Below are 14912 nucleotides of genomic sequence, written 5' to 3' on the forward strand. Positions count from 1 at the left end.
CACACCTTTCCATTTAATCAAATCTCCTGACTTTGAGGAGCTAAGACATGTTCCTCCCTAAGGAAGGGGGCTGTGGTGGTTTGACTCAGGTGTCCCCCATAAACTCAGTGTTCTGAATGTGAGGTTCCCAGCTGATGGAGATTTGGGAATTAACACCTCCCGGAGGCAGTGTATTGGGGGCGGGCTTATGGGTGTTATAGCCAGTTTCCCCATGCCAGTGTTTGGCACACTCTCTTGTTACTATTGTCTAGGTAATGTTGTCCAGGGAGTGATGTCCACCCTCTGCTCATGCCACTGTTTCCTCCTGCCATTGTGGATCTTCCCCTCGAGCCTGTAAGCCAAAATGAACCTCTTTTTCCCACAAGCTGCTCTTGGCTGGGTGATTTCTACCAGCAATGTGAACTGGACTGCAACAGGGACTTGGGAAGGGACCCAGCACCTAGGCACAAAGCCATCTTTGAATGTGGCCAGAGGTAAGTCTTTATCTATGCAGAAGAAGCAGTGGTGCCCATCTGCTGGGTGTAAGGAAGCTCCAGGTATGGGTAGCATGTGGTTTCCAGCGGAGAAGACTGGAACCCCTCTGACAAAACCCAAAATGAGCAAAAAAGGTAGAACTGCTTGATGTTCTGATGTTGCTGGCACCTGCATGGTCCTGTCTGGGTTCTCCAAAGTTACAGTGGCTAGCAGGTCCCTATCTAGACCAAAAAAAAAAAAAAATAGATATACAATCTTTCACTCACACACCTAAGTCTATAACGCCTGATGTCAGAAGCCCAAAACTGAGTCCCTGAGGAATCAGTGACAATTTGGGTCAACCATTCCTGGCCTGAGCATCTTCTTGGAAGCCTGGATCAGGGTCCATGTGACAAGTCACCTTCCCCATCAATAGCGGACCAACAATTTGGCCAGTAAAGAACCAACTCCCTTTCTGTGCCATGGAACCCATGGGGTCACGGACAAGGCAAGGAACCCTTCTCCATACCCTTTCATTTGCAAGGGAAAATTTCATCCTGAGAGCGTGGGTGTCCCAGGTATGGGAGGGCTCCTACCTGTGGATGTGGTCTCTTCAGGTATAGCAGGAAATGTTTCTGCAAATGGCAATAAGCAGAAATGCTAAAGTTAGACTTGAGGAGAAAAAGATATTCCCCACACCAATCAGCCCTGTCGATAATCCTACCAGTGGCTTGTAGGTGCACAAGGTCCCTCCTAGGATTTTATCCATGGGACAAAGGCCCTGTTGGAGACCAGATACCCCTATACCTTTATCAACCAGGAATACTCTTTTCTCAGAGAAGGTCTGTGTGTCCATTTGCTGACCTTGACATGGGGGCAGGTACATATGATACCATAGTCATGCTTAGGTAAGTCAAAAGGACACAGGAAACAGGCACAACATGGGAGAACCTTCTGGCGAGTAGGATGATGTTGATGTTCCCTCCATCCACCTTACAGAGCTGTTTATCTTTTCAGTGTGATGGTGGTGGTGGCCATACATAGTCTGGGGTGTCTCTAGGACTTAAAGAGATGTAGCATGACTGTCTGATATTGCTTTCTACAGAAGACCGGCCAGTGTCCGCATCAGTTAGCAGACAATACTCATCAGCCTTCTGTATGAAAGGGCCAAAGATCACTGTGCAGGTGGGTCTTTGGTAAAATTCAGGTGTTACCAGCTAGGACTTGACCCCACTACTTTATGGAAGCCCAAACAGGTTGAGGAGAAGGCATCTTCTGAATGCTACACTGCCAAGAGAAGTAGATTCCAAAAAGTGGGCTTGGGACCAGAGGCATCCTGACTCAAGACACTGGGACTCACCTGTGACAGTTCTGGGTGGCATCTGGGAACCTGTGAAGGAGAAGGCAGGTTAGACACAAAGCACCCAGAGCCCACCTAGAACCTCGTATGGTACAGACTTGACATTTGTGCAGTGGGAACTGATACTTCACATGCACCCAAGGGTGGATGCCACCAGGGAGCATCTTGAATCCTGAAGCTATTTGTGAAGGACCACCCCGAACCTCACACCCATGGCCTGAATGTCAGCACTGAAGCTACTCTCCAGAAGGAAGAAGGTCATGGCCACCCCTGGGAGAGGCTTTGCATTGTCACATAAGAAGTCAGCCAAGAGCCATCCTCAGAAATGAGTTGTTGATTGTCTGGGGAGATGGCTTAGGGGTTAGGGTGCTTGTCTGTGAAGCCTAAGGACCCATGTTATACTCTCCAGGTACCATGTAAACCAGACACACAAGATGCTGCACACATCTGGAGTTCGATTGTAGTGGCTGAAAGCCCTGGTCCACCAACTCTCTCTCTCTCTCTCTCTCTCTCTCTCTCTCTCTCTCTCTCTCTCTCTGTTGCTCGCTCATACAAAAAGTAAAAAGAAAAGAAATGAGTTGTTGGAAGACCCAATAATGTTGGTGGGTCCCACACTCATGATCCTGTGGGATTCTACAGACCCTCCATGCTTCCACATACCCATGCTTCTTTATCTGGCTGACTCACAAGAGTACCATATATTTTCTATCACCTGCATGCCTGTGCCCCTCCGTTCATCCATGCCTTCCCTTTGTGATCGTGAGCCACTGATCCTGCATCACCTCCTAGGAACCCAGAGGGGACTGCAGTATAAAGAGAGGGAGGACGTATTAAACCTCTCCCCAAGAGATTCTGCCCCTGAGAAGGCTGTCAGGGGTCACGGGGGATGAAGCCAAGAGGAGGTTCCTCAACTGCACCTGAGGCTTATGACATGTTCCCTGAGGACAGTGGATGCTGAATCTTCCGTCTGGTGCCCAGGTGCCTCCAAGGCAACATGGGGGGATCGCTTGTAGGGGGCAACAAGTACTGACCCCGATATTTCCTACAGTGAGGGGTGTGATATTGTACCTCCAGTGTCATCTGTCCCAAGTAAACTCCAAAACCACCAGATAACTGTAAAGAGTTGTGGGCAGAGCCCTGAGTAAGAAAGGAGTTTCCTTTGGCTATTTACTGACGTAGAAGGAGGCCCAAGTGATTAGGACCAGAATGGCGTTCTGGGAGCAGGAATGGGTAACCTCGCCAAATCCCATTCCTGGGAGGGAGACCTGACAAGCTGTCAATTTGCATCTGCTTCTCTAGGCCGTGTAGCCAGAGACCCAGTGCCCAGATGAGCCAGGGCAGCGTGTGTCAGAAAGTTCCTCAGGACACTGACCATGGGGATCTAGACACGAGAGCACTTTGGGGAACCTTGGAAATGCCTCTTCCCATTGATTCCTCCGCAGTCTCAGAGACATACTCCGTGGAGAAGTAAGGCTTAAGGCTTTATTCAGAAGGCCCCCTTGGGAACTGAGCATCCCATCCTCTGTGCCTTCTGACCCACTTTTGAATCCTTTTTTAAAATATTATTTATTTATTTCAGAGAAAGAAGCAGAGACAGAGAGAGAGAGAATGGGAGCACCAGGGCCTCCAACCTCTGCAAACAAACTCCAGATGCGTGTGCCACCTTGTGCCTCTGACTTAGGTGGGACCTGAAGAATCGAACCAAGGTCCTTTGGCTTGGCAGGCAAGCACCTTAACTGCTAAGCCATCTGTCCAGCCCATTGTGGAGTTTTTTGATGTGTGTACAGTATGTTGTGGTATGTGCACATATGTGCGGCATATGCATGTGTGTTTGCAGATGTGTGCGCTCTCTGCGTCTGCATGTGGAGGGCAGGAGAGACCGCGAGGCATCCTCTCCTATTGCTTCTCAGCCTTATTTCACGGAGACCAACTCTTTCCCTGTGCCTGGAGCTGGCTGTCTTCAGTTAGTTAGGTGAGCTGAACGGAGAGCCCCAGAAACCTTCCTGTCTCAACCCCCTTAGAACTCAGGGTGACAAGCACGCACTACCATGCTTTAGCTTGTGACATGGTTTATGGAGATCTGCTCCAGGCCTCCCTGCTGAGCCGTCTCCCAGCCCCTTCTTGTGGACTAAGGGATGTCTCGTCTCTGAGCAGGTACCAGCCCCGGGTGAATGAACAAAAAGTGACATTAAGGAGAACCGGAGAACCGGTGTCTTTCATGGATCTGTAAGCACCCTGCTGTTTGCTCGATCCCCAACAGAGGAAATATATTCACCACTGTTCAGTTGGAAGTGGGTGCCCACTGTCATGGTAAGGATGGGCAGTTGCTTCATCCTCTGTTGACTTTAAGAAAGGAAATGGGCAGCACGGTCCTGATGCGGCCCACCAGAGCCTGGGCACTGAGGGAAGGTATCAGGAGCTCTGTAGGGACAGAGGCTGAAATCGGCCTGTGCCACTTCCCAGCTTGGGACTTCTCTGACCTCCACGTCTTCTGTGGAAAGGGAGGGCGAGGACTGTCCTCTGACATCAAATAAGGCGCGACTTACAGAAACGCACATGAGCAGCAGGTGTGCACATGCACGCACGCACACACGCACACACGTGCCAAACTCGTGTTGCCCTTGGGGCGTACACACAACAGCAAGAGAGGACGGCCGCACTACCTGAACACACGGCTCCGGCGTCTTCCCTGTGGCCACATTCGTGGTTGTACCACCCATCGTGACGACAGCTGGACAGGTAGGGCTCCCGTCCCGAGCAGTACACGGCTCCCAGGAGGATGTTTCCCGAGCCCTGACCGAAGTGGGCCCCTCCCGGGGCTGACACAGCATGGCCACAGCCGAGCTGCCGGCAGACGACGTCTGCATCCTGGGTGTCCCAGCTGTCGTCACACACGGTGCCCCAGTAGCCTTGGTACAGGACCTCCACCCGGCCCTGGCAGCGGTCACCGCCATCCACCAGCCTCAGAGGCAAACCTGCATCGACACAGTGGGGGGAAGCCCTCGGCTCTCAGCCCTGGGGCTCCTGAGCCCCTCGGCTGCACCACCTGGCACTTCCTCTGACCCCCAGGGCCATCTCCTTCATCTTTCTCCCACCGGGGGCCTTAAACATCTGTCTTCCTCCTCTACTCATTTTTACCCCAGTGCCCTCTGAGAATCCCCCGGACAGAACCTCTTGAGTTCTGTTTGGTTCTGTCTCAGCCTGGACAGTCCCATCCCCAAGTTCTAGACCCACATTCCAACAGCCATCCTTGCCATCTTCACGCTGCAGTGCAGCCTCTTTCCTTTCCTCCACTGGGATCCCCAAGGACACCATGGCCCACACCAAGTGTGGGCATCACATCTTCTGTCCACTTCCGTGCCCAGCTGTTAGCTAGGACACTCCTTTAATCCCCAAGGCTGCCTCCTTCGGATAGACCCTCATCCTGTTGAACTTGATCTACTCTGAGACCTTCTAGTTCAATGCTCCTCTCTTCCCTAACCAAAGCATGCCATTTGTGTCCCGAGCATTCATCCTTTGCCGCAGGGTGGTCCCTAAGTTTCCTCTTGACCAAGTGCAGATACACTCCCGTCACCTCCCCCAGCCCGCACAAAGCACTTCACCACTCTGTCCATCCGATAAGGATTAAGTTAGCAGTGGCCTTCGGGCACGAGCATGCCTCACCTCGGCAGACACCACGTTTCTGCCTGACGCTGTCCCCTCAGTCACTCATGGGGGTCATGTGAAGGGCGATCTTCAAGTGTTAGGGAGTAGGTCCCTCAGGGAAGAACCGGCCCAGCCTACTGACCGCAGGAGCTGGGCCCTGGCTGTGGCTCTGCAGCGGCTCCCTTGCAGATGTGAGAACTCCACGGTTGGGAGGGGACAGGCTCGAGTGAATATGAGGCACGGGACAGACGGTTGCCATTATGTGAGGATGTTCAGGGGGAAAGGAATAAAAACCAATGGAGACACTTCCAGTGTGTTCCCGAGGCACTCTGGGTCTGCTGAGCCCTACGGTGACCCCTTTTGGTCTCTCTGTGAATATCTCTCCAGTAGGTTCTTCAGCCTGGCACTTGTGGATGGCCTGTCAAAAATATGCCCCTCAGGCGGGCATGGTGGTGCACACCTTTAATCCCAGCACTGGGGAGGCAGAGGTAGGAGGATCACTGTGAGTTTGAGGCCAGCCTGAGACTACATAGTGAATTCCAGGTCAGCCTGGGCTACAGTGAGACCCTACCTCGAAAAACCAAAAAAAAAAAAAAAAATGCCCCTCAAGTCCCTTCCAGGACATTTTCTGCATCCCTCAAGGCTCCTGAAGGAGGAGCAATTGGCCTCAATGTGCCAGGGTCACAGTGGACCCAAATGACCCTGGCTGATGAAACTTGAAGACAATGGTCCGTACATGCTCAGTGCAGAGTGGAGAGAGATGGTCTTAGAGAGGGAAGCCAGCCCTGGATTCAGTTCTCTGCACTGACAATTACAATCATGATCTCACTGACATGTTTGTATTGACAAATTACCTAATTGTGCCTTAGATTTCCCATCTGCAAAATGGGCCTAATGATACTTACCTCAAAGAGTCATCGGGAAGACCAGCACATACCACGTGTATGGTTTAGTTCTTTTTATGTGCTGAGCAATAAAATGTATGTGAGGATAATTTTGTTCAAAGCACATAACAAGTGTTTGGCAGATGGCATTTGCCTTTAAGAGAAATGTCCTCATTGTACAAACTGACTATTCTCCAGTATCTCTCCTGACAGCAAGCTGAAGTTAATTTCATCACAAGTGAGCAAAGGACAGAGAGAAAGAAGAAGAAGTACAGCTGGGATTGGCTGATGTGTGTTTGGGACATGTCCAGCGGCTTGGCACCCACCTCTCCTCTCCATTCCATACCCTGTGGCTAAAGCTGCACTTGACCTGCACAAGCCAGCAACAGCAGCAGAGAGACTAGACATCCCACTCAAAGGCTGGGACGAAGGAAGGGCAGGAAGGTCTTACCATAGTCTTCCGTCCGTGAGTTCCACTGATCTACAGAGAAAACAAAGTCATCTCAGGAAAGGATCCAGGTGTTTTGGAGATAAGAACCTTCAAGTCGCAAGATCAGCTGCAGCATCACCGTACAGCACCTCCAGAGGGCGCTGTAGCCTCGGCCATTGCACGGCCAGCGCTCCTTGCTCAAAGTTCCTTCCATATCAGATTAAAAGCAAGTGAATTGGCGATGAGGTGCTCCGTTGTTTCATATACAATAAGGAATAATAGGTACACTAATCTACACACAATTGGGTGTGGTGACACACATCTGGAGATAGAGACAACTCTCAGGAGTTTCAGAAATTGTATGCCCAGCTCGGCTACATAGTGAGGTTGAGGTGGGCTTAGGCTGCATGAGTCTCAGACTAATAATCATGAGCTGGGCGTGGTGGCACACGCCTTTAATCCCAGCACTCGGGAGGCAGAGGTAGGAGGATCGCCATGAGTTCAAGGCCACCCTGAGAATACAGAGTGAATTCCAGGTCAGCCTGGACCAGAGTGAGACCCTACCTCAAAAAAACAATAAAAAAGGGGGTGGGGAGAAAAACCTTGATCCTACCTTGAAAATAAAAAAATAAATAAATAAAATAAAAAATGATAATCATATAAGTATGTGTGCATGTATCTTAGTTCTTCAGAAAGCCGGGGAAAAGAAATGCTAGAAAACTGCACTGAGAATATCAAACTCTCATTTACTCCTGGGCCAAGCAGGTGGGTTTTCCAGAGTGGCAAGAGCAGGCTATCTGCAGATGCCCAAACCCCATTTCTGACCCCCCCCAAATCAGGCTCTCTTTTGGGAGGGAGGATGATCTCAAGACATGCATTCGCATATTTTATTACACTGCGATTTGAGACAGAGGCAAAATAAAACTGAAGAAAATAACTATATTAGTACAGGGTCCATTTATACAGTAGCTGGCAGAAGTCTTAGTCGCTTTGACATTTCTAAAAGGCACAAAATTTGTGCCACGCATCCCCTCATATCACTCATTAACATTTAGAGAGCTGGTACTCATTAAGACAGAAATAAATGCACAAGGCAGAAAAGAAATTATAAACTAATACAAGGCATTTTTTCACAGTGCTCACCAGTTGTGTTATAATTGAATGTGGAAAGTGTAAAGGAGTAAAAGGAAAATCAGATATATGTGTTTCACTTTCAAGAGGCCTGACAAAACCCACCCATGAAGTAAACCCGCTGGTTCTCATGCTGAGATGTGTGCACAGATCAGCTGAGAACATCCGAAGTGGGCTACACACCTCTGCTACATGGGCTCCCCAAAGCCAAGTTCAAACACTTAAGCTCCACTTTCACTTGTCAAAAGAATAAAACATTCTAAAAAGTCATACCATCAGCTCTCTGTATCCATGGATCAAAAATTCTGGGGGAGGGGGCTGGAAGGATGGCTTAGTAGCTAAGGAGCTTGCCTGCAAAGCTAAAGGACCCAGGTTTGATTCCCTAGGACCCATTTTAGCCAGATGCACAAGGGGGGACATGCATCTGGAGTTCATTTGCAGTGCCTGGAGGCACTGGTGCGCCCATTCTCTCTCTCTCTCTGTCTCCCTCTGACTCTTTCTCTTGCTATCTTTAAATAAATAAATAGCCAGATAGATAGATAGATAGATAGATAGATAGATAGATAGATAGATAAAATCATAAAATGTCTGGGGAAAAATTGCAAGCCTACTAAGCATGCAAACGTTCTTTCTCTTGTTGTTAGCCTATGGCCCACACAGTTTGAGTGGAACCTGCCTTTCCTGTAAACCGTGTTAATATTAAAAGCCATGTAGAGAAGACATGAAGTGTGTAGCAGAGTGTGTGCAGGTTCCATGCCATTTACTCCAAGAGACTTGGGCATTTGGGATTTCGGAATGTGTGGGGATGGGTTTCTTAGCGTAAATTCCCCAGGTAAACTGCTCGCTGACAGGATGCGATGGACGTTGCCCCTGGTTTAACCTTAGCTGTCTATATAGAATGTGCACCTTAGGAGACAATAATATCACTCAGACTCTAGAAGGAGGCACACAGGGCTGCTCACTGTCACACCCTCTGCCCTGTCTGCCATGCCAGCGCCGGGTGCCAATGTATGCAGGATGCTCCGGGCACTCTGTTAGGCTCTTGATGGCACAAAGTGCCAAGCTTGGTACAAAGTGAGCGAGGCACAGTCTCTGTCCTCCAGGGGCTTTCTGAATAGCACGACGTCCACGGACAGTAAAGTACGGGGAGCAGAGTTAGTGGAGGTGTCGTGGGAGAATTTGAATGGCGGCCACAGGGTGTGTGTGTGTGTCTGTCTGGGGGTGTGCCTGTGCATGCCTGTACATGTGTATTTCCATGTGTCTGTCTTGGTCTATATCTACCTGTGTGTCTGTGTGTATGCATTAGTGTGAGCGTGGGTGTGTCTTGGTGTGCATATCTGTGTGTGGCATGCACGCTTGCATGGGAGTGTAGATGCATATGTATGAGTGTGTGCCTTTGCATGTGTTTGTTTGAATGTCCATGTACGTATCCGTGTGTCATTGTGCATGTGTGTTAGTCTGGGCATGTGTGTGTGTCTCTATGTGTATGAGTGTGTATGTGTGTGTGTGTGTGTGTGTGCACGCGCCTAAGTGCCGTGAGCATATGCCAGAGAGCTTTCCAAATGGGACAACGTGCATCCATACTATTTAGAAGAGAAGTTACAGCAAGGACGAAGCCGTGCTGGCTCTGGCTAGCCTGGAGCAGTAAGAGTGAGGTGACCATGGCTGGAGACGGCGCTATTGAAGCATGGAGGGTGACAAGTGTGGGTTGTTTTGCACTATGATGAGCAGTACACTGCCCTGGAAAACAGGAAGAATAAATAAAACTGGTAAAAAAAAAAGAAAAAAAGGAGAAAATAGCCAGAAACATGGGAGCTGAAATGCCCAGGGGAGTCACGGAAACTCCAAGCACCAGGAGACAGTGGGCGACAGGTGCTGGGCGGGCCAGCAGGCTAGGAGGGGGGCAGGATGACACCTTAGGCCCCTTCCGACAGATTCAGTAGTCTGGCCCACAGCACCAGCCTCTGGGCCGATTGTGAAGAAAGAATCGTTGTCCTGATGCTCTGCAGTCCATAGCTAAGCGGTTCAGAACAGCCTCCCCTTCCAACCACCACTCGTGTTAAAATACCTCCACATTGGGCTGAAGAGATGGCTTAGCGGTTAAGGCGCTTGCCTGCGAAGCCTAAGGACCCAGGTTTGACTCCCCAGGACCCACGTTAGCCAGATGCATAAGGGGGCGCATGCATCAGGAGTTCGTTTGCAGTGGCTGGAGGCCCTGGCGCACCAATTCTCTCTCTCTGTACTTGCCTATTTCTGTATCTCTCTCTCTCAAAGAAATAAATAAAAATAAAATATTTTTTAAAAATACTTCCACATTGCCTGACGGTCTCTCCTTTCGATTCCTCCCACCTTTCAATTTCCCCTTCTTTTCTGGGGAATGACCAATGGCCCTAAGTCCAGTGATGTCGCAGGAAGGTAAGTACAGACAAGCAGCCTACCAGCAAGGCACTCAGAGGCAGTTCTTCTCATTTAGCAAAACACTGGCCATGAAGAAATGAGAGTGGTAAAGTTAAAAAAAAAATGAGGGGCTGGAGAGATGGCTTAGTGATTAAGGCACTTGCCTGTGAAGCTTAAGGACCCAGGTTCAATTTCCCAGTAGTCACGTAAGCCAAACACAAGGTGGCACATGTGTCTGGAGTTTGTTCGCAGTGGCTGGAGGCCCTGGTATGCTCATTCTCTCCCTCCCTCCCTCCCTCTCTCTCTCTCTCTCTCTCTCTCTCTCTCTCTCCTCTTTCTTCCTCTTTCTCTCTCTTAAATAAGTAAATAAATAAAATATTTTTTAAAAGTATTGAGCTAATTTTAGATTTAAAGGAAAGTTGCAAAGCTCCCACAGAGAGTTCCCATGGGCCCCTTACTCAGTTTCCCCTGTCACTGACATCCTCCTGTATCTCATGGTTCAATGGTCACAGCTGACAGGTGCCTTCCTACTGACTCACCGCTGGCTTTATTTGGATTATTCCAGAATCTCCTTTTCCAGGAGCCAATCCAAGAACCACACTATGCTGAGGAAGTTACATTTGGTTAAAGCATTAGGAACATGCCTGGAACAGGAATGCAGGCCATTCCCAGGCCTCATCTACGTGCCAGGCCCTGCCTGGTGACCTCACTCCTCCACAGCTGGCTGTAGGACAGGGGACTTAACTCCATTTGCACTTGAGAAAACCGGGGGTCGCAGCGGCTCCACAGCTGGCCAGCAGCAGAGTCATACTCTTTCTTGGGAATCACAGTGAGGGCCACAGCCTCCCCTGTCCAGCATGACCTGGGCATCCTGACCTGCGCACACTTTGTACAGGTGACCTGAGACTATCTCACCCATGCGGCAGGCAGGGCCAGCTCTTCCCTGCCTCCTGCCTGGGGAGGCCACGCCATCCATAGCCGCTGACCCAGGCCAGTGAAACTTGCTCTGGGTTCGAATCCCGAGCTGGCCTCCAGCCAGCTGCTGAGTTCAACCTTGGTTTCCCCATCTGAGCCATGGAGACAATGGGTGTAGCTTTGGGGTGTTGGAAGGCTTGACTTAGGGAAGAGACCCACGGTGCACAGGGTCGGTCCCCACCTGTGCGTTGTGGACCCAGGCCTGCCCATGAGGGTCGTAGGTGTTCATGGCACACATATCGTGCAAAATGACAAATTCACAGCCCCAGACTATTGCTGTCTTTGTTCCTTTGTACATAGGACAGTGCAGCTGGCCATCTGTTCTTCGGGACTGATGTGACTCCAGGTCACTATTCAGGGCCAGAGCAAGAGTGTGCCCATGACAGCTAGAGCTTTGCCTCTGCCTCCCGTTCCTCACACTCTCCACAGAGAAGGCTGTTCACCCCCGGGATACACCAGGCTAGACCCCAAGGCCCCTCCTGCCAAGGGAAGACAGTAGATTCCATGTCAGCATGTGTTCATTTGTCCAAGGCCTTAGTTTTGGGGTATTGTCCTATGAAAGCCACCCTCCCCCAGATGACCCTCTCTGTGTCTTTAGAGCTTCCTCACACAGCCTGTGGAGAGTGAGTGTTCTAGAAAAGTAGGAACGTAGGTAAGTCAGAAAGTATATGGCTTTTACCTTGTCTCCTGACATTTGTGAATCTAGCAAAAGATGACACCAAAGAAAAAACTTAAATGGAGGATGAATAAGAAGATGGAAAGGAAAAATAAAGGGAGAAAGAAAGGAGAGAAAAGGGGACGGAGGGTGGAGAGGAAAGGAAGGAATGACGAGAGAGGAATGGAGGGAGATGATAATAGGTTCCTGGGAGACAGAGAATGAGAGGGAGGAACAGAGACAGACAGAGGACAGAGACAGATGGGCAGACAGGCAGATCACGCGGCAATTGGTAAAGGTGATGCTGAGATCCCGCCATAGCCCAGGGCTTAAAGCGGCTTTTGCCTGCTGTTATTTGACACAGAGAACACAAGCCATGCTGGAGTGACTGGGCTGTAAGTGACTGGCACTGAGACTTTTAATGCTGTCATGCGTCTGTGTCACTACTTGACCCAATATTGGTCACGAAGCCAGACACAGCCCAGACGGAAGGCATGAGGAGCGTTCCTAATGGAATTGTCTCCCCACTTCCACCACACACCATGTGTTTAGCCCATTCTTGCATGGAATCAACCCTTTTCTTTACACTCATACGTCTTTCCTGAGCCACATGGGCTTGACTAAGCCCAATCAGTCATTTCCTTCCCTGAATGGCTCCCTGAAAATGACAGGATGCCTGGCTTGCTCTAACTACAGCCAGAAACCAAACAAAACAGAAACAATTCCTTCTACACACCAGCAGATGTTTACCTATAGGTCCCCTCCTTTGAGCAAAAGTCCCCTCGAGATGGACAGTCACACACCAAGAAATTATGAGTCCATCTGATCCACCAGGTCCTGGGTTGTCAGAAATGCCATCAATGGATATAATAATTAGACACAATACCTGAAGATAGAACTTGACCCCATAATAGACATATTTCAAGGATGACCGTAGAGATCCCCATGTTGCTGGTTCCTCTCGGTGTGACTAGAAAGCCCTGGGCATTATAAGCTCCCAGGTGATAGGAGGCGTGCACTCCTGGGTGGTATATTTTTATTGCTCCCCATAAATCAGTATGAAGGAAGTAGGGAGTCTGTGAACAGTGCTGATCTGTGGGAACGAGTTAGGTGTGTTTGATTGATTGCCGTACGAACCGCCTGCCATTGCTCAACACAGAGGCCTTGACATCGGTGACAAAACTGCCAACTTCCTTCTAGGTGAACCTCGAAGACTCCTAAGGGCTCCCTGAAAATGGTCTTGATTTTAATCTTGGAGAGTCTCAATGAACATGCGGGGAAGCAGGATGTGGGCTGCTGAGCAAATAAGGGGCACAGTGCCAAGGGGAAAGCACATCTTTGGGGTGGTTTGTCCTGGCAGGCCACCCGCTAGTTGGCCCCTATGGCCATATGGGAGGCTCTGACAAGTGGCAGTGGACTCGCTGACTGGAGGGCATGATGCACTCAGACCCACGCTAGCTTCTCCAGGTGGGCCGTCATGACTTGGGCCTCAATCACAGCCGTGCCTGGGAGTTGAGAAACACATGACCTCAAACTGCACCTCTTGGCCATCTCACCTGCCTTTGAGCTCTTGCCCTCGGCCTTCATACTGTGCGATGCCTGGGGCTTGGCAAAGCCACACCTGCCCCTGACCTCTGCTTGCCTTGTCTTTCATCCCTCTTTGGATTTGTGATGTAAATGGCACCTCCTCGCTCCTTTTAAGCACAACTGTGCTTCTAAAAAATATTTTAGCTGGGCGTGGTGGCGCATGCCTTTAATACCAGCACTCAGGAAACAGAGGTAGGAGGATCACCGTGAGTTCAAGGCCACCCTGAGATATATAGTGAACTCCAGGTCAGCCTGGGCTACCACAGGACCTTACTTCAAAAACAAAATGATAGATAGGTAGAAATAGACAAATGATTTATTTATTTGAGAGAGAGAGAGAGACATAGAGAGAGCATGGGTCCACCAGGGCTTCTTGCTACCAAATAAAAACAACATTCTAGATGCATGTGTCACATTGTGCTTCTCCCTTTGTGTAGGTATTGGGGAACTAAACCTGTGCCGACACACTTTGCAAGCAAGAGCCTTTAACAAGTAAACCATCTCCCCCCTTTGCACCTCACTCTTCTTGCCACCCTAGTCTTCTTCCCCAGAGTCTGACAGTCCCCCGTGCTCTATAGAGAAGGTTATTACCTGGCATTTATACGAAGATGCTCTCAGTGGTAGGATGTCATGCAGCTCCAGGTCAGCGAGATCCAATCTCTGGCCTCACTGACTTTATGAAGGAGGGCGTCACGGACAACGCACAGACGTGACTCGCTCAGTAGGGGAGCACGGAGAAAACCACAAGTGGACAAAGGACATCTGCTTGGCGGGAGAGCGCCCAGGGGCGAGGGTCTCGGGCTTGGAGAGGTTGAGCCCCTCACACAAGTCACATGGCTTGTATGGAAGTCTGACTCCAAAGCACGGACTCTTCTCGCTGGACCCCAAATCTGTCTTTCCCACTGTTTCCATTCAGATGATGGGTCCTGGGCTTGGGTCCTTGTCACCAAAGGCCTTCACAGGATGAGTGGAGGAGAACCTGAGCTAGCTGAACGGCACAGCGCAGTCTCACTTGGCACACTATGCAAGGGGCCCAGTGGCCTATCCCCAGAAGAGGGAAGGGAAGACGTGTCTCGAGGCAAGCCTGGGGCTGGAGAGATACGATTGGAACCGTGTACTCAACGGGCAGGTCCAGTCAGCCCATGGCAAAGTGGGCAGTAAAGCCAGTGTTTCCATCACACCCTTGGGGCCCAAGGTCAATTCTTCCCAGGCAGTGGCTCTTCTCCCAAACCTATTTCCTTTCTCTCTTTCTGAACTGGGAATTGAACCGAGGGCCTCATGCATGCTAGGCAAGCATTCTACTACTAAGCTACACTCCCCAGACCTCTGTTTATTTATATGTTTTATTTTAAGACAGGGTCTTATTAAGTTTCCCAGGTTGGTCTTGAACTCACG

The 14912-nt window shown here is 50.0% G+C and overlaps 1 protein-coding gene across 1 annotated transcript in view; it reads right to left on the minus strand.

The window, feature by feature from the left end:
- Nucleotides 1-12877, minus strand: part of LOC101616931 (deleted in malignant brain tumors 1 protein-like) — a 53323-nt gene extending 40446 nt beyond the window's left edge. The window contains exons 1-3 of the mRNA XM_045141736.1: nucleotides 12817-12877; nucleotides 11547-11563; nucleotides 4477-4819 (exon numbers count right to left, since the gene is read on the minus strand). Coding sequence (XP_044997671.1) covers nucleotides 4477-4819; nucleotides 11547-11563; nucleotides 12817-12877 — 421 coding nt within the window. The remainder of the gene's footprint in view (nucleotides 1-4476; nucleotides 4820-11546; nucleotides 11564-12816) is intronic.
- Between the last annotated feature and the right edge of the window lie 2035 nt (nucleotides 12878-14912).

The sequence above is a fragment of the Jaculus jaculus genome, chromosome 1 (assembly GCF_020740685.1).
Source record: "Jaculus jaculus isolate mJacJac1 chromosome 1, mJacJac1.mat.Y.cur, whole genome shotgun sequence".
Lineage (NCBI taxonomy): Eukaryota > Metazoa > Chordata > Mammalia > Rodentia > Dipodidae > Jaculus > Jaculus jaculus.